This window comes from Lagenorhynchus albirostris, chromosome 12 (assembly GCF_949774975.1).
Source record: "Lagenorhynchus albirostris chromosome 12, mLagAlb1.1, whole genome shotgun sequence".
Lineage (NCBI taxonomy): Eukaryota > Metazoa > Chordata > Mammalia > Artiodactyla > Delphinidae > Lagenorhynchus > Lagenorhynchus albirostris.
The window spans coordinates 52,843,783-52,863,808 of NC_083106.1; the positions used below are offsets into that span (position 1 = coordinate 52,843,783).

Below are 20,026 nucleotides of genomic sequence, written 5' to 3' on the forward strand. Positions count from 1 at the left end.
GGGGAGGAATACTTTGACAAGAACTTGGAGTGGGGTTGAAATAGCCAAGCAGCAGTAAATGATCACTAGCCTGCCTCCCTAGGAGGGTGACTGGTTAACTGAGTGGGTTGCAAAGTTTGAGGTCAGGCACTAGAAAAGGGGCTGCCAGCTTCCCTGGAGGTCTTTCTGTATCTCTGCTAGTGCCCATCCCCAAAAGGCCTTGTGCTGCGGGAATGAGTTCTAGGTTAGAGCATGAGTTGTCACAGTGTGAATTCTGTAATTCCCCTGCAAATGGTGTGCAGTGACGGGTGTCAAACGGCACTCTGAGGTTTATTCTGGAGGTAGCACTTCCATTTCTGAGATGGCCCAAATACTTCCCTTCTCTCTGTTTTCTATGGTCAAGGTAGAGCAGGGACTTTGCAGTCAAGTGACAGATTTGAATTTGAATCTTGGCTCTGTCTTAGCTGTGTGATGACATCGGACAATTTCCTTTAAAGCTACTGAGATTCCTTTTCCTCATCTGCAAAATGTCTTTGTCAGGAGGATGAAAGCAGACAACACATATCAAGTACATGGCAAATGTAGGTAGTGTACGATCAGCCAGGCCAGCAGGGGGCGGGATAGGGCTATCCAGTCTTCCTCTCCTTGCCACCTCACTGCAGGTGCAGACTATCTATTGCCGGCAGCTCACTGCACTGCCTGGGCCACGTACAAACCTTTGGCTTTCAGGGACCAGAGGAGCTGGGCACCAGGATAACTGCCTGGAGGGAAACAGAGGATGTTACTTGAGTTGTGATTTGTCCTTTGGGTACCACAATTCCTATAATTTCTACCTCAGGTCCTGATAAAATGAAGTCCTAGGGAAGTTCCACCTATTAACAGGTGTGCGTTAGACCACAGAATGCTACTTATTTGTGAAGAGGGAGACCATCAGAGTGGTTAAGAATGAGTGTTGGCATCAGAGCAATCTGGGAATCTTGAATCTTTTTTTTTCCATTATTTGTGAAGTCCCGGGCTAAAGACAGCCCGTTTTCCTCAATTGCAAAATTGGGATATTATTAGTTCTTATCTCATAAAGTTTAAATAAGGTAATTTCCTGGCATATCAGAAGCAGTTAATAAGCATTAACTATTGTTGTTGTTGTTGTTGTTAGGGAATCTGCTGGGACAGGTGTTCCTAGGTTGCCCTCAAAAAACAACCACAAGCAGCAGAAGCATAAGGTAATGCCTGGTGGCCCCTGGGCCAGGTGACAGGCAGGCAAGGCAGGAGGTGATGACTGGGCTGCAGAGTGCTAAGCCTCTGTGTGTGTTTGCACAAAGTTGGCATCAGTAGTGTGAGCTCTACCAGAACTGAGGACTCTCAGGTTGCCCAAGGAGGATGGGTCTGGAAACAGATGCAAAACATGATTATCAAACATCCCACCACTAACAGAAAGGCTGAACTGTGGGTGAGGCACGGAATTGGGATGGTAATAAAAATGAAACAGAAGACACAAGTTTACAATAGTTACCGTGCCCTCCTGGAATTCAGGACATGAAGGACTTTCTGGTCACACCCATGCCCTCCTCCCAGGACTTTTAAGAAGCCAGGAGTACAAAACACATTGGGCACACACCATAGCTCTGATAACTGGGGCTATAAAGCTTCTTCCTGATAGTCCGGAAAGCAAGGCCAGAACACGTTATCACTAGCCCGAGGACGAATAAATATAACTATTAAAATTTCATGGGTTTGAGGTCAAGCATCTAATACCCCCCCGCACCCCCCCCCATAAAAGATGCTCAATAAACAAACACACTGGCAGAAAAGAGATGCCGATAAAGGAACCGGCAGGATGAAGAAAAGACCCTAGATGATTTCCAGTCCTCCCACCTTGGTCCCCTCTCAACTGGTAAATCTCAAGGGCTCATCCATTGTCTTACACCTCATCGCACCTAAATAATCCAGCTGCCCAACCACACAGCGTCCACCAGGGGGGTTGAGAAAAGAGGTGTGTTTCCTTTATGGTCCTCACGATCCATTATTCCTTCCTTCCCAAGTCCAGGGTCACAGGCAGTGTAAATTAGGTCACCTCAAGCCCTTCGCTCTCAAGGCTGGGGAGAGGCCCGGTCTCTCCTCGCCGCCCCTACCCAGTCCGGGAACAGGAAGATGGGGGAATCAATACGCAAACCCTGCGGTTCATTCGGCTCGAGGGAGGCCCTGCGAGCGCGGCAATGGCGAAGCGGCCAGCGGGGGGACTTCGGGGAGGGCGGGAGGGGGCAGGAGGCGTGGTGGCCCCGCCGGCATGACCGCACGTGTGCCCGGCGCGGTGGCCGGGGCCAGCGTGTGGGGCGTGTGGCCGGCTCCGTGGCATTGTGGGTGTGGCGGGGATGCTTGGGGCGGTGGTCCCGGCGTGGGTGCGCCACGCGCCGGGAACAGCAGTCCTTGGGCCCGGGCGGCGCGGGCGCGGCCGGCGCTCCAGCAGAGGGAGCTGTGCGCCCGGCCTGGCTCACGCACGGCGCCGCCCCCTTCCTCTTGTCGCCGCCGCCGCTGGGCCCGCCCGCCGGGGAGGGGCTGCCGGCCTCGCCGACAGCTCCTTCCTGCTTCCCGCAAGTCCTCGCCGCCGCGCCGCAGGTCGGGTCGTGAGTCCCGGCTAAGAGCTGCACGCCGCCGCTGCCGCCGCCGTCGCCGCCCGGCCCGCGCCCCCGCCTCTCCCCGCGGCCCGCCCGGCCACCTCGCGATCGCTCCGGAGCCCGCGCCGCCCCCGCGCCCCCGGCCATGCTGTCCTTCCAGTACCCCGACGTGTACCGCGATGAAACCGCCGTGAGTACCCCCGCCGCCCCCTGCCCTCCCCTCCTGCCCTCCCCTCCCCCTCGGCCTTTGTTTGCAAGGCCGGGCGGGGGGCGCCGGGCTCCTCCCTAGCCGAGGGGGCCCTGGTGGCGGCCACCCTCCGCCTGCTGGCGGCGGAGTCGGTGATCAGCCGCCGCTGGGCCGCTTCCTAAGGAGATCAGCGGGGTCAAGGGCAGACGCCCAGGTGGGAATGGGCATCTTAAGGGAGTGGGAAGACAAAACGTGTCACTGCTTTTTGACCGGAGGCGGCTCTGGCTTAAATATGGTGGTAGGAAAAAGTGTGTATGCGTGTAGGTGATGTCCAATTATAAAACAAAAGCAAACTTTTTCAACTCACAAATTAAAAATACTTAGAGTTGAAGTTCATTCATTCGATTTTAAAACGTGTATCGAGCGCTTCCCCTGCCCTTGGCCGAGCGCTGGGCGACGGGCGCTGGGGATGCAGGGCCGGGCCGAGGTAGAGTCCTGGGGAAGGTGGAGCAGGGCCCCGAGCTGTGGCAGTGTTGATCCGAGTGTTCCTAAACTAGAACAGGAGCTGGTGGGGTCGAGACGAGGTCTTCGAAGGGGAGAGAATGGCCTTTTAAAGAATGAAGTTTTGCCTAGTGCAGGGGTTAGCCACCGTTTCCTTCAGCTGTAGATGACCTCAGGGTCACTGTTGAAGTCCCCAGGGTGGAATTCTGGGCAAACACTTTTTGTGTGTGTAAAAATTAGTTTGGCATTTTAAGAACTGGAGTAAATCCAAATGTTGTGGGCATGATTCTGGTAGGAATAGCCAAATTCTTCAGATTACTTAAAATGGAATCCAAATAAAAAAGATTTTTGTAGGATACAGTTCTAGGTTTTTTTCTGTTTGCTTTGACCAGATTTATGCCAGAAAGTCTGTACTTTAAAGCAGTCTCATTTGGGGATAAAGGGTACTGGGCTTTAGAGTAAAGGACGTATTGCTTTAAATTACGATTCCCAAGTGGCACTGATGCAGCCATGGTTTCTTTGACCTGTGGTCATCTGGTAACCATGTTTTCTCAGCCGGTTCAGCTGCTCGCTTATTAAATTTACTCTGATGCCCAAGAAGCTGTATCCCTGTGGTTCAGAGAGTTGTTTCCTTTGTGTCTGGGAGTAAAGTGATCCAGCCGGAATGGAAAAGAGGAGAGACCAAGTAAGAAGAACTGAGCGCTAGTTCTGGTTCTGTCACTCACTCGCTGGATGCTCTTTGGCAGATCACTTACCTGTTACAGGCCTTCTCTCCCATATGTGAACTATTCGGGCCGGCTTGGCTAATCACAGAGCTTACTTGCTGCTGTAGTAAGAATATCATCCTTCATTCATTCACATGATGGTCCAGCCCTGCAGTGTAACGGACTTTAGTAACGGGAAGACATGAATATCTCAGTTTGGTTCTTGAGAATCTTTGAGTTTTCAGGAGAGATTAAAATTATAAAGAACTATTATGTGGGTTTGATAAGTGCTGTTTTAGATTTGTTTTGTTTTATTTTTAAAGGCAGGGTTGCTTCTTGCTTAGTTTTTCCCTTTAAGGGTTACCAAAATCCTACAGTTCACTTATCTGTGTTTTACAGTTCTTGAAAGGGTTAAGTGAGGATTTTTTGAAGACATCAGAAAGCTTAGGAACAATTAACTTGAAAGAGTATACCGTGGATTTTAATACTCTCCAGTTCCTTTTCATCAAAGAACTCACGGTCAACCTCAAGGCCAAGGAAATGTGGTTCTAGTCCAGCCTGGACCCTGCTCTGTGGGTCCCAGTGTATCTATCCCAGCCCTGATAGCCTGCGTGGAGTATCTTTTTCCTGTGACGGAGTCCTGATTACTAACCCTACGCTTGACTTATGCATTTGCTCAAATTGTAGTCGTGATTTCTAGGATGGGTTCGTTTCTCTCCAGCAGGTGCTAGAGATTGCTGTAGCTCTCTGTCTCTCTCCCTTGAGCATCTTCCAGCTACGTACGGCACAGTCTCCTGCTGAACTGTGGGGTTGGAGCATGCAACCCTTTGTGGTGGATTTCTGCTTTAGTGAGCAGAGTTTTGGAAACCTTGCCGTTCCACTGTAATGCCATTGCCCATCCCCCCCGAGAGTGTTGCCCTCAGGGAGTTCGGGCCTGCTACAGCAGTTAGAAGAATGTATAGGGTGAGTGGAGAACACAGGGGAGGATGAGATTAATTTCCATCAGTAGGAAGAGGCAGTATGTGAATTGAGCCTGGAAGTTGGCCAGTTGGTTAAGGTAGAAAGGACATTTCTGGCGTGTGACTTAAAGTCATCGTTATGTAGGGCTGTACAGTCATGGAATTGCATTTGTTTTAGGATGGCAGGAAGGCCAGAATATCCGTGGGTGGATGAGCTTGGAAGGGGGCTGGAAAGGGAAAATAAAGAAAATGGGGCCAGGTTTGATGGGCTCTGCGTGCTGTGTGTACAAGTCTGCACTTCATCCTGAAGGCAGCAGGTGAGCTGTTGAACAATACAAGTGAAATATTGAACAGTAACAGTGTCTTATCAGGACTCTATTTTTAAAGCCTCTCGGGAAAATAAGGCATGGTTTGCAAACTTAAATCAGGTGGGAGAATCAGATACTGCACAACTTGAGTTCAGGGGATGTAGCTATGAGATCACCCCATTTGTAGGGTATCATCTTGTAAAAGAAAAATGTAGGGAGTGGGCGGGATGGGGTGAGGGCACTTGGCTCCTGGGATTCTCCTGGAGAGAATCGGTTTCTTGTCCTGGTTAAAAATGTCTGCCTTATAACTAACTTCAGTCTGCTTTAGATGGCGATGGGGCTGTTTGCTCAGAGGTAAACACCGTTCAGGAGGCAGTCCAGTGTAGGATACACTGGGTTCTGAGTCAAGGTCCAGCTGTGCACCTGCCAGTTCAGAACTGGCCTGCTTCATTAGCCAAAGGTTGAGCCCACAGGCTTTGAGGTCGGCTCAAGGTGGGTCACGGTCCTGCCTCCCACTTATTAAGTCTGACCCTTGTCAATTGCTTTAATTCTCTCCAGCTTCAGTTTCCTCATCTGGAAAAATGAGTTGGTTAATAACCTCCCAGTGAGGACCAAATCAGATAACGTGGCTGTGGCGCAGTGTTTAGCTCACAGTCAATCTGTGGCCCTCCAGTCTCTGTGAATTGCATTCTGTAGTCTGGAAAGTAGGGTTGCTTTAAAGCATCAGGCACAACAACATGGATATTCAGCGAATGTACATTGCTTTGGGTCTAGCACTTGGCAACACCTTCACTTAGCCATAATGCTAAGAAGACTTGCAGTTCATCTTTTCCCCTTCTTTATGAAAAGTGAAGTCTTTGGATATGTCTGAGTTCTAACAGCATCATAATCGAGGAACGTTTTTTAGGTGTCCGGTCTGTCCCCTCCAAGGAATATTTGGGGAAAAGCTGTCGGCAGCTTGTTTGGAGTCACAGCGCTGATTCTGAACTCGGTATGGCCCTGGGCGTGTTGCCATCTTGTGCCTGACATCGCTCCTAAAAATACTGGATTGGAAGATCTTTCACAACTTTAAATGTTTTTAATTCCTTATTGACAGAGAAAAGATGGTTGTTACTGTAAGCATATTTTGTAACCATTCCAAGGTGTGTAAAATGTAAGACACTTGCAGATGAGAAGAAAAGACAGAAAGCTTTTCTTCAGTGATGATAATCAGCTACAATTTAGAGAGGCTTTTGGTAAGGATTGAAAAGTGGTAATTTTAGGGAGACTCATCAGGAAGGCTTTCGTCTGATTTTGTCAGTTGCACTTGTCAGTCATTGTTTGCTGAGAACAGTTCCTGTGTTCCACCTGAACTGCCCGTTCTTCCAGGTGTGCATTTCCCCAGGTGCTCTCCTCTGGCACCAGATGAGGACAGATGCTGACCCCTTGCAGAAAGCCTGAGGTTTGAGGCTTGGGGGAGATTCTTCTCAGTTGGCCAGCAGCCACGCTGAAACTTTGACCAGCAGCAGAAACAGCAGGTTTTCCTTTTCCAGGAGAGTGTTCTCTTTCCTTTGGAAATAGCCCTTACATTTTGGTATTATAGAACAAAACAAGGAGACAGATGCAAAACTCATTGGAGGCACTGGTAGTCTTCTGGACAACCTCATATAAGAAGCCTTAGCCGGAATGTTAATGAGTTGTTGAGAGAGACTTGACTGCAAAGACGTTGTCCATGTGGTTTCATTTGATTAGATTAATCACGTGAGTATGAAATGGAGAGGTTCTGCAGTGACATTTACTTGTGGATAGTTTCTTTAGGCATCATCACCTGGGGAGTGGCGACTCCCTGTCATTCTTCTGGTCTCGGTTCGTCTCTGAGGGCAGGCCCAGGAATTTGGTTTTTCAGAAGCTCCCACGTGGTTCTGAAGATCAGCTCCTGTGAGCGCTCCTGGAAGTGTCCCCTCAGTCAGGCCCTTCTTGCGCTCGGCAATTTTATTCATTAAATATCAGGGTAGTCCCAATGCGTGAGGCCTTTGTGCCTCCTTTTCTACACAGTGAAAGAAAGCATTTCATAACAGTGCACTAAACGGAAGAAAAGCTTCAGTTTTAGAAACGTTCTTTTATGGCATGTAAGTCAGCTTTCTCAGCTGACGTCACTTAGTATCGTTGCACATTAGTTAACTTGCTTTCTGGCAGTTCAGACTTAAAGGCACAGCGGATCATATTGTACATTGTAGGGAGATTTTCTAATCATCAGTGAGCTTAGCGAGAACAGGGCAGTGCACTCGTGTGCGGTGGCTCCCTCCCAAGCGTGCCCTTCCGGCATCCCCACTGCACTGTGTAATTCTGTGCTTTGCTACGACAACACGTTTTCAAGTTTCTTTAGCACAGCGGCAGGCCTTTGTTTTGTGTTGTACAGATGGAGCGGTTCCTATTCTGACCTTTCATCTTTCTTCCCTCTCTAGCTAAAACGTTCTTTTCATGAAGGGTGGCTTGACACCTTTGAGAACCTGCCAGCTTTGGTTCATGTGGTAATTTGGGCAGACACGTTGCCAGTGAGCCAATTGGGCTGTTTCTGACTGCCCCTTTCCTATCTCTGTACCACATTCGGAAAGTAGTAACTTAATTGGGATTAGACACTAGTTATCTAATACCATATTTTGTCTTTTGCAGGTACAGGATTATCATGGGCATAAAATCTGTGACCCTTACGCTTGGCTTGAAGACCCAGACAGCGAGCAGACAAAGGTAAATTAGGGTTTATGATTAAAGATAAGGCGGGGAAGGGTAAGCTGTGACAAAGCGAGAGAGAGGCATGGACATATATACACTACGAAACGTAAGGTAGATAGCTAGTGGGAAGCAGCCGCATAGCATAGGGAGATCAGCTGGGTGCTTTGTGGGGTGGGATAGGGAGGGTGGGAGGGAGGGAGACGCAAGAGGGAAGAGATATGGGAACATATGTATATGTATAACTGATTCACTTTGTTATAAAGCGGAAACTAACACACCATTGTAAAGCAATTATACTCCAATAAAGATGTAAAAAATAATAATAATAAACATAAGGCGGCCTTCGTGGCTCAGACCAAACCCTAGACATCAATAACCGTGGCGTTTCCCTTCTGGTATCATCCTGTGTTGTCTGCAGTGAGAGGGTGAATAGACATGTTGGTACTGCCACTTTTCTGTGAAATGATTCATGGGAAAGAGGTGAAAGCATTTTTAGTCCCATAGAAGGTCACGTAACTGTTTTGAATAATGTTCATGGTTTATAGGGACACTAATGAACCAACTATTTGAAATGAAAATATTTGAAAGAAGGAAAACAGAATTTTACCAAAGGAAAATGAAAACCTACAGAAAAATTATGTGAAGGAAAAAATTGCCTAATACATTTTCTCCAAAGGAAAGAAAATCGTATATATTTAAGAAGTACCAGGTCCTGAAAACTGAATGCTGGTCATATAGATTACTTATTGATTTTAATGCAACAACAATAAAATTATAAGAGAACTAAATTCTAAGCATTCTCTTATATTTTATAGGGGGGTGGGGGGAGAATTTTCCACTCTGTGTAAAAATATGAGGCTTTCCTATTCTTTTGGAGAAACGTAGTATTTTGAGCTGAAGTCTCATTTCGTTAACGAAGCTTACCTCTAAGTGCCATGTCCCATGGGTATTTTCTTCTCCTTGGAGTGCCCAAGACTTGGCATTTGAGATTCATTATTAACATATACTCTATGTGGTTAAGTTTGCTTGGTTGAGGGAATAGTGTTTCTCCAGTCCACTCTGAGTTCCTTGACTCTTTTATTTATAGCCATGCTAACTTAGTATGTAAAAATATGTATGCAATTTCTAATGTGCTCAGCATTCCAGAAGTTTATTTGAGCTTCTTTAGAATCCCAGAGTACATTTCCCATTTAAAAAAAAAAATGTTAATGCATGCTGAGTAGTTCTCTAGGCCAGCTTCTAAAAGCCTATGTCTTAGCTGCTCTTATATCTTGTGGTCCCTTGCCACCGTATATACCAGTGTTCTCTGGAGAACTGAACTCAGATTTCCAAGGCAATTCAGATTTTCCAGGAAGGCATTCCCTTCTGATGTGGACCTGGCTAGTGGAATCGGAATTCTCTCCTTGCCCATCCCCCATCCCCAACCCTTTCACACTCCCTGGCCAGTGGGGTTGCAGACTCCACCACCTTCATGTCCTTAGGGAAAAGCTTCACCAGCAGCGGAGTGGAGGGAAGGGCTTAGCCAGGCACGATGATACATGGAAGAGGAGAAAGTAGAGGCAGGAATCAAGTCTTTCTTCATTTCCGAAGCACTGGCCTGCCTGTTTTCCTTTCTGCCGCTCTCAGGTGTTCTTCGTGACTAGCGTTTTTCTCCTCCTCTGCCCACTGCAGAAACTCTTAAAACTTCTTCCCTGTCCTTTCCCTTGAAGTAAGCACACCACCATTTTGAGATTTTCTAATGGTTTTTACTTCTATCTATATTCCCTCATTCTCACCCTTTCCTGATTCCCTTCAAGAAAGACAGAGGTCTCATGGGTGAGAATGATTGGTATCTGGGTTTTCATTTTCCTTTGGTGAAGCAGTGGGTTATAGAGGTTGATGGGTAGCCATCCCCAAGTGAGAAACAAATGGGTCACTCGAGGGGCAGGCAAAGGCTCTAGCTCCGCAGGTAGGCTAAGCGGAGCAGGGAGCAGGTGTGGGCCGCCTCCTTGCCTCCACTCTGCCACAGATGACCTTGACCATCCAGCTTTGGGCTGAGCTGTGACAGGATTGAGCCTGGGAATGGAGAGTCACAGGCAGCTTCATAGCCTGTAATGGAGGGAAGGAGATGAACTTCCTGTGCATCGCTGGAAAACTGTCCCCAAGGACTATCTCTATGACGATTACTTTGTCTGAGGTATTGGGTACAACCTGGATTCCTTCAGCCTTTGATGGTGATTGAGTGATGCAGCTGTGTTGGAACGACCCAGCTTTTGTTTACGTGTTAATGGATGCATACTTTGCTGTTCCTTAATTGATGATGGCTGGTCCTGTGGTTGACGAGCCACTTACTAGTAGATGAAACTTTGCCAATTGGTGATCTTGCAGTCAACACTGGATAGACGCTAATGACACTGACGTATACACTGTTATTTTCGTGGTCTACATTGACTGGTTGTTTACCATGTGCAGGGCACTTCACTGGTAGCTTTGCATACCCTATCCCATTCAGTTCTCAAACTCTGACATAGGCCTTTTTATTTTTCCCATTTCACAGATGAAGAAATTGAGTTAGAGTGATTAAGTAACATGTCCAAGTTCACGTAGCTAGTAAGAGTGGAACCCAGGCAGTCCAGTGGAACCCAGGCAGTCCACATTAAAGAAATGATAAAAGATCAAAGACCCTGGGTGTAATAGCTTTGGAAATGCAAGCTATAGGAATATATTCATGTCTGTGCTTGCCGTGGGACTCTGTATGTCCTCCTGCAGGTACCCTCGGCTTCCCCCCACCCCCCTCCCACGCTGACCTGTTCAGACGGTGTACCTCAGGTGTCAGAGGGCTTTGCAGCTCGTGCCTTCCCCCTGCATCCTCCATACACACCTTGCCCAGTTCCCCCTAAACAACCTCGTTATTGACGCGAGCTAGTTGTCACCTGAAATCTGATGAGTGAAATTTCGGTCTCAGACTGAAAAGACAGAGTGTGTTTTTCTAACACTCAGAAGAGCAGCAGGAACATTTTCTACTCACAGTGAGAGGCACGTACACACAGGTGTATTAGCCATACCTTGGTGTAAAGGAAAATCTTCACGTAACCTCTAAATCAAAGAAAAACTGCTTGTTACGTTTTCAATGAAAAACCAGCCCGGAAGTGAGGAACATTGATAGCTCATTTATACTAAGATCTGAAATGCTGTCGGTAAGTCTTTGATTTAATCTAGTATTTAATATAGGTTATCCAACTCTGAGAGGTCCTGGCATTTGAGGCTCTATCCTTTATAAAAGAATCTCAGAGCAGACTTGTAACTTAGAAAATTCTCAAAGACAGTGGTGGTGGGGACTTGAATCTGGGTGAATTCTTTCAAGCTCTGAAGGCCCACGTAACCCTATTTTATAGCAAATGTTCCAGTTTATAGAAGATCCTACACAACTCAGTTGTTTCTTTGAGGTCAATTCAACCTTTGTAAAGAGGAAACAGTGTTTTCAGCACTGCCCAATAGATGATATAATGTAAGCCACGTAGATAATTCAAAGTTTTCTAGTAGCCACAGTAAGTAACAAGAAACAGATGAAATTAATTGTAATAATTTAATCTAGTATACTCAAAATATTAGCATCTCAGCATGTAATGAATATAAAATACTGTTAAGATATTTTACATTCTTTTTTTTTAAAGTAAGTTTTCAAAATCCAGTATATATTTTATACTTATAGCACATATCAATTCAGACCAGCCACGTGATCAGTTGCTTATTTGCTACATGGGGCTAGTGGCTACCATTTTGGACAGTGAAGATAGGGACCAACCTTTCTTGTGAATATAGATGTAAAGACTAAATAATGTTAGCAGGTTAAAAAAAAAAAAGCAGAATTTGTCACAGGAATTCAAGAACAATTTAATATTATTACATTCATAGATTAAACCTATATTCTATAATTAACCTAGTTAATATTTTAAGCATTAAAATCCAAAGCTAAAAATAGAAATAACTTTAATAAGATAAATATTCAAAACAACCTAAGCGCTAGGCTGGAATATCTCTGTCACTACTATTTTTGTATGTTTGCGAAGCTTTGACCAGTGCGATAAAACATGAACTGAAATTTGTACAGGCGAAAATAAAATTATCATTAATTATAGATTCTATGATTATGTGTCTAGAAAACCTCAGGGAAACAACTGAAAACTTTTTAGAATTAATGCGTTCAAGTGACGTGAGTATGTACCAAATAAATGTAAAATCAATAGCAATGATGAGAAATCAACCCATCTGATAGCAAAAAGCAAATACCTAAGGAAGAAGAGTTTTCAGGCCTACTGGGAGAGTAATAGTGTCACTTCAGAAATAGGGAGATCTAGAAAAGGGCCAGTTTGGGGCATTATTTTTTTTATTTTATTTTTTGCAGTACGCGGGCCTCTCACTGTTGTGGCCTCTCCCGTTGCAGAGCACAGGCTCCGGACGCGCAGGCTCAGTGGCCACGGCTCACAGGCCCAGCCGCTCCGCGCCATGTGGGATCTTCCCGGACCAGGGCACGAACCCGCGTCCCCTGCATCGGCAGGCGGACTCTCAACCACTGCGCCACCGGGGAAGCTCCTGGGGCATTATTTTTAATAGTGAAAAATTGGAAATCACCATTTCCAACAATAGTTTAGTGTTTAAGTCAAATCTGGTGGATCTGCTTAACGAAATAGTACATGCCTCTATTAAAATGTTGGGCTGTAAAGATTGCTTTCTAAGTGAAAAAGTGCTTAAGGTAGAATATGAAGTGGGAGAAGGATGCAAGATTGTAGTGCTCCCAGTGATTACAACTTTATAAAGTATGTGTGTAATTCTAGGAGCATCTGTATGGAAATACAACCTAAACAGTAATAAGATAAAGGGAAGGCTCTGGGTTAAAAGCCCTTTAGACATCTCGTAAGTGTGATATACTCTTGAGGTGTCTGAACCATAGTGAAATCTCACTGGGGTAAATGGGACACCAGGGTAACCTTGGAAGTTTTCAGTGTGAGATGGCAGAGAGGGAGGTTTGCAGTCATTAAAAAGGATTTGAAGACAGATAGGCAGGTCCCAACAGATGGTCAGTCCATACTTCCCATTCAGCAGGCTCTTCCCTGGTGGAGCAGTGGTTAAGAATCTGCCTGCCAGTGCAGGGGACACAGGTTTGAGCCCTGGTCCGGGAAGATGCCACATGCTGTGGAGCAACTAAGACCATGTGCCACAACTACTGAGCCTGCGCTCTAGAGCCCACGAGCCACAACTACTGAAGCCCACACACCTAGACCCCGTGGTCAGCAACAAAGAGAAGCCACCACAATGAGAAGCCCGCGCACCGTAACAAAGAGTAGCCCCCGCTCACCGCAACTAGAGAAAGCCCGCGCATAGCAAGGAAGAGCCACCGCAGCCAAAAATAAAAATAAATAAATCTATTTAAAAAAAAAAAAAAGCTTGTCCTTTGCAGGTCATGGAAGGAAGTATGTAGCAGCCTTGATGCACCCCGATATTTTGACACCGAGGTAACTTGAGCCTCCAGACTACTAATAGCAAGACACCCATCCCCCACCCACTGACAGTAATGTGCATGTGATTCACTTCCTAATCTTTAACTTCCTAAGTTTCCTGTGGGACACAAACAAGTGAACCCCAAACCCCACACTCGGCCTTAGCTCTTTGCAGCCTCTTTCTTCCTCTCAGTTGGTGTCCTGGCCCCTTTGGGTGTGCCCTGTTCAGATCTAATTTCAGATACTGTCACGGGCCATCTCCTCTTTTCCTGTCGATTAGCCACTCTGCACGCCCCTCCATGCAGCTGATAGCCCTTCTTCCTTTGTCCTGTCTCCCATCAGTATAAACCATTCTCTTCGTGATCAGCAGCAGCCCCATTGCCAAATCCAGTGACCTTACCATGGTCCTGTGTTCTTCACTGTGCAGATGGACCACACGTCCTGGGGAATAGTAGAGACTTGTATGTCGCCAGCAAGGGGACTGCTGTGCCCCCTCAGCTTTGCATTGCCTCTCAATCCCTTGCAGTTTACGGAAGCAGCCGTCTCGCTGTCAGGTCCCTGTGAGAGTACCGAATGTGTATTTCTTTCCCCTGGCCTCCCCGTCCATCGTGGTGCAGTCAGTCCACGTGGCACCATCTGCACCCCTTCCTGATAGTGAGAAATTCTCTGCATCCCTGGGCTTGGTTTTGCAGCCCTAAAGTCCAGATAGAAGCAATGTCCTTGTAGCCTTTTGAAGAGTCTCCCCATTTTACTCCATCGTATTGTGGCTTCAGCCTCTTGGTTGAATATTCCAGAACTTGTTACTGAGTTAGTGAAGGGGAGATACAGAAAGGAAAAATTTACACCTTTCGTGGGATAGCTGCTGTCATTGTAACTAGTTGTCAAGTCCGGCTTCCACAGAAGCTCTGTCCTGGGGCTTTGGTACAGGAGGTAAGCAAATGTAGAATATCAGCTGCAGATATCAAATGGCTAATTTATTTTTCCCTCTCTGAGAGCTGCCTCAGGCAAAAGGACAGTAACAACAGCTCCATCCCTTGTGGATCATGAGAGAAGAACTCTTAATAGGAACCAGCAAAAAAAAAAAATTGTTTTTATGTTCAGTCCTTCTAAAAAATGACATCACCATTTGTTTCAGAGAGGATCAAAGGAATACAGAATGTAGGTCTTTTCCCCCACACCCCATTTGTCTGAGTAGTTGGGGGTCGCCCATTACACCTGCTGAGAAGGGGCTGTGAAGGTAATGAACAGAACAGTCCCTCAGTCTTACAGGTGAAGAAGCTGGAAACGTCCCCTTTCTGCCCGCACTGTTCCCTTCCTTGGCAGGAAAGATTTAAATCTCAAAGGACTTCTGATCATCTCTAGGGTATTTAAATAGCCTAGGATTTCTGTGTAGGTATTTTAATGTCACAGAGGTCGGTGGAGAACAAAGTTGAGGGCAGTCAACACCTTTCCCTGGGATCCTTTCTGCCTATCCTAATATGCGGTTTTTTTCTTTGCTTGCTTGCTTTTGTTTTTGTTCTTTGAGGTTAACCCTAAAAGCAGGTAGCGTGAGGAGTTGCTGCTCTGTGCTGGTATCAGTCTGGCCTAGATCTCCCTGGGCGGTGTGCTTTCCTAAAGTGGGGCAGAGCCAGCGTGGGCAAGAACTGGTGGGGAGCTGGGTGAGCCACGATCCTTCTGTCCACTTGCATTTCCCCCTCAGGCTGTCAGGCCGCAGAGGCAACCGTGGAAGCTTGCTCCCAGGACTTCCACTAACATGAAGGGCCAGTTCAGTGTCTCTAAGCCAACAGACAGCAGATGAAGCTGACTGGGAACTGAGGAATACTGGATATAATGAACAGCATAGGAGACTTTAGGTTTTGGGTTTGGTTTATGGTGTTCTTTCGAAGACTTCAGGACAAACTGTGAATATCCTCTTTTTAAGTAGTTCCTTCATCCTGTGAGTTTCCAGGCGTTTCCCATGTCACCTCTGTTGGGAGGCAGGGTGGAGAAACAGAATATTTGCCAGATGGGAATAGAAGTCATAGCCCTTGGTCTTTCATTTTCTTGGCCTTTGAGCACAGCCAGCTACCTTACCTGGGATTCCTTTTCTTCATCTATAAAATGAATATAGTCACACTCAATTCATCTCAGCTCCAAGGTTTTAATGACACCCAACTGAGAAAATGCATGTAAAAATTCATTTTCCCCACACAGCAGAGCTGTGTACAAAGATGATACATCCTGGGCACTGCTGCTTCAATGTTTTGAGATGTAGACCTTCAGCCTCTAGTCCTCTTATTTGCTTGCTCAGAATGTTGAACTTTAAAGACGCCTCTGTCTTTTTATTTTCATCCACAAAATGGAGCAGGATTTTCCTTTTGAATTCTAGTTATTTAGAAAAAGATACTTAAATTCTAAGCATTGAATTCCCCACACCTCCGCCAACGGAACTGTGGCATCTAAGTGTGGCTTAGTTGTTCTAAAGGACGACGACTGAACTAGGCCAAACATTACCTTAAAGCTATTTGGTAGTGCCTCTTTTAATTGGTGTTTTCTGAACCCACTGGCAAAGCTGGCCTGTGAAACGCCCTGCCATCCATTCATTAATGTTTCATGTAAGGACCTGGATTGAGAATTACTACTGTGTTGTTCCTCCTCTAGTGGAAACAGGAAATGCTCTAGGTAAATCTGTTACCACATATCATCTCAATCTGCAAGGCGTCTCAGGTCTTAAAGGTCTCACCCCCTCCTACAGAAAGGTTTAGCCTTATGTATGTTCGCAAACACACTTCTGATAAATCCGCAGTTGAAATATGTATTTAGAGAACGACATCCTTTTGATCTGTGCATGGGGTAATTGTCAAAAGTATGATAGAATTTGCTGGTCCTGGGCCATCCTCTTTTCTAAGCAGTGCTCTCTCTTGTCTTTTTCTGTCTTCTTTCTCTTGATTTCTGTAATGAGCTTTTTGAGGCAAGCAGTATAAATGAATTCTGGCCATGTTAGGCAAATAAGGAATTCATAGCAAGTATATGAGGCCAGCTCCTGGGATGCACTGAGGGCCAGGCTTAGAGCAGGCAGGAACCAGACAGTTGTGGGACTCCGTGGTGGGAATTTCCACTTTTCACCCAGCACTGCTGATGGCATCAGTGATTACAGTGATTTGGCCCTCTGTCGCTTGTTCAAGTGACTGCATCCCAGGAGAGGGAGTTTTGATTGGCCAAGCTCCAGATGTGTGCTCACTTCTTGGCTGTACTGTGACAATGAAAAAAGATTTGGTAAAAGCCTTAGGGACCCTCTTTGGCTTCTGTAGTGGCAGGACAGCTATGTGAGGTTAGTATCTCACTACGCAGGGTAGAGCCCTGGGGAGGAGAATGGATGCTGGCTGGCCCTAATGCCATAGGTCCACTGGTTTCATTCCCCTTCCTTCTCCATATGTGCTCATGCCCTCCCCTTCTCCCCCTGTCCTGGGTTTACCGGTGTGCCCACTGCACCAAGCATTGGGTTAAATGGGGGTGAGGAAAGGGATGTGTTGTCATGAGCAAGACAGATGTGGCCCATGCTGGCCTGGACTCACACATCAGCCTAGGAGACCAGAGATTGGAGTTGGGCGAACCATGTAACCTTTGAGCTGCTAGAGGTCAGTGCCGAAAGGAGGCTGAGCCGCATCTTGAGTAGAGGCTGGGGGTCTTGCCCCATTTGTTCACCACCAGGGAAAGCTCCGTTTTAGAAAAGCAGACCCCAAACCATTGATGAAATTCTTAAGGTGCTTGTGTACATTTAACATTAATATGTTCCCCGTAGGCAGCTACTCGGCCTTGGTTCCAATAATCTGCATGTCCTCTATGAGAAATGCTGATATCAGACATGGTATCTTTAGGAAAACAGTTATGAAAGAACTAACACCTAAAGAACGAAGATAACTGACGTTTCTGAGCCTCTTTCTTTTCTCTTAGGTATCTGGAATCCATTCACCAGCCCATGCTGCCATGTCCAGGGGGAAAGCATTCAGTCATAAAAATCACCTGGGTATTTGTTAAAAATAGACATGCCCAAGCTCTACTTCTGTAGCATCTGATTTGGGTAGAAGTCTATTTCCCAATCACCTCACCAGGTAATTCTTAAGATCCAGAAAGCTTGGGAAAACTGCCCTAGAGAATGCTTAGACATGATTAGAGAACAATAATAACACCTTTGATTTATATAGGGCGCTTGCAAGGAGTTAAGGTTCTCATAGATGCCTCACTTGTTCGTAGCGTCTTTGTAAATTAGAGGGACAGTGTTTGCGATTCTAATTTTCTCATTGGGGGAAATCAAGGCATGTGTCACAATAAAGACCTCTGGGTCTCTCCTGTATAACAGTGGATGGCACTCTGACCATTTGGGTCAGCTCTCTATTCAATCATGCACACTGTTCTCTGGAGCTCCAGTTCTGCCTGTGTAGAATCTCATACCCTTCTTGTTTTTATCCAGGCTGTCACTGCCTGGTTCAGGCATGCATTGCCACTGAGCTAGGCATTCAGTAGCTTCCTAACTTGTTTCCCTTCTTCCAGAATTTTTTTTCTACCCTGTTCTCCCCAGAAGCTGATGAGAACCCTTCGAGATCTTGGAACCTGTTTATTCATGGGAAAGCAGTAGTGTATATTCATTTAATGAATAGCTTTAGAGGTAGAAAGACAGGTTTGAATCTTAACTCCACAGTTTTATCAGAGTTGTGACATTGGTCATGCTTATTAACCTCTCTGAGCTTCAATTTTTTTAAATTTTTTTTTAAAATTTATTTTTGGCTGCATTGGGTCTTCATTGCTGTGCATGGGCTTTCCCTAGTTGCGTCGAGCGGGGGCTACTCTTCGTTGCGGTGTGTGGGCTTCTCATTGCGGTGGCCTCTCCCGTTGTGGAGCGTGGGCTCTAGGCACGCGGGCTTCAGTAGTTTTGATTCTCGGGCTCTAGAGCACAAGCTCAGTAGTTGTGGCGCACAGGCTTAGTTGCTCCGCGGCATGTGGGATCTTCCCAGACCAGGGCTATAACCCACGTCTCCTGCATTGGCAGGCGGACTCCTAACCACTGTGCCACCAGGGAAGCCCCTAAGCTTCAATTTTCTGATTTATAATCTGGAGAAAACTACTGTGTATGGTTGTGGGTAAAATTGAGTGATAATGTTTTTGAACCGTGGAGCGGAGTGGTGGACACAAGTAAGTGCTTAATAAATGCTTGCCATTGCACTTATTATTAAATAGTTTAAATAGCACAGGAACTATCTGCTTGATAATTTAATAGGCCTCATCTTTAGAGCTATTTGGGACAAATTCTTTTACTGCAATTATTTCTTGGGCTCTGTTTAGATCTCCTTTCTTTTTGGATCAATTTTAGGCATCTGTATTTCCTAGAAAATTGTCCGTGTCATTGAGATTTTAAAATTTACTAACAGGGGATTATGTGAAATAGTTCTTGTAATGACTTTACTCTCCTTGTTTGTGTCTCTATTTGTTTTTTGGGGTTTTTTTTGGCTGTGCTGGGTCTTTATTGATGCGTGCAGGCTTTCTCTAGTTCCGGCGAGCAGGGGTACTCTTCGTAGCGGTGCACAGGGTTCTCATTGCGGTGGCTTCTCTTGTTGCAGAGCACGGGCTCTAGGCGCGTGGGCTTCAGTAGTTGTGGCCCGCAGGCTTGGTAGTTGTGGCTCGTGGGCTCTAGAGCGCAGGCTCAGTAGTTGTGGCGCACGGGCTTAGTTGCTTCGCGGCATGTGGGATCTTCCCGGACCAGGGATCAAACCCGTGTCCCCTGCATTGGTAGGCGGATTCTTAACCACTGCGCCACCAGGGAAGTCCCTGTCTCTCTTTCTTTATTATTTCAAACTTCCAGCATCTGTAACTCCTCTCCCCTTTTTGACTGGCTTAGCCAGCGCTTCGGTTGAATGCATGGGAGTTTTTTGGTTGCTGTTTGTCTTTTTAGAAAGAAATGGTTCTAGGCCTTATAAGTTGTACTCTTTAATTTTCTAGCTCATTAATTTCTTTTTATTTCACTTTGTTACTTGAAAACTTTTTGGTTTGAACGTTTAGTTAAATTTCACTCTTTCTCATTGGTGGATCACCTTTTCCAGGCTTCCCTATCCAGCCCTTGGGCAAGCTTCTGGTGGATTCCTCCTCTCCTACCCTGCCCATGCTTGGCCAGCTGAGCGGCTCCTGGAAGAGCTGTATCAGGCAGGACTCTTGACGAGCAGCACCTGAAAGCCAGCTCGCTCTAGCTCATATAAAAAAAAGGAGCTGAGTGGCTCACATAATTGAAGATCAGTACATGCCTTTAGGCACAGCCTGAGCCGGGACTGCACATGATGTTTCTGGAAACCTGTCTCTCTTTGTCTCTTAGGTCATCTGCTTTTCTCTGATTGTTTTGTTTTCTAGCAGCCTCTCCCACATGGTAGGGAAAGATGGGCCTTGCCCCTTCAGGCTTTACACAGTCCTGACAGTCCCAAATCTCATAAGATTACTTCTCCTTCCAGTGTTCACCTCAGTCCCTGAAAAAGGATTCTGGTTACTTAGCCTGGGTTCATAGCTACTTTATTGACTGTTACATGTAGAGAAGAATTGACGAAAGACTCTGTTTATGAAAGTGA

General features: G+C 46.2%; 1 protein-coding gene across 2 annotated transcripts in view; it reads left to right on the forward strand.

Moving 5' to 3' along the window:
- Positions 1-2,650: 2,650 nt before the first annotated feature.
- PREP (prolyl endopeptidase) overlaps positions 2,651-20,026 on the forward strand; it is a 137,277-nt gene continuing 119,901 nt past the window's right edge. For both annotated transcript variants that reach the window (XM_060167197.1, XM_060167198.1), the window contains exons 1-2: positions 2,651-2,781; positions 7,903-7,977. In XM_060167197.1, coding sequence (XP_060023180.1) covers positions 2,737-2,781; positions 7,903-7,977 — 120 coding nt within the window. In that variant the 5' untranslated portion in view covers positions 2,651-2,736. The remainder of the gene's footprint in view (positions 2,782-7,902; positions 7,978-20,026) is intronic.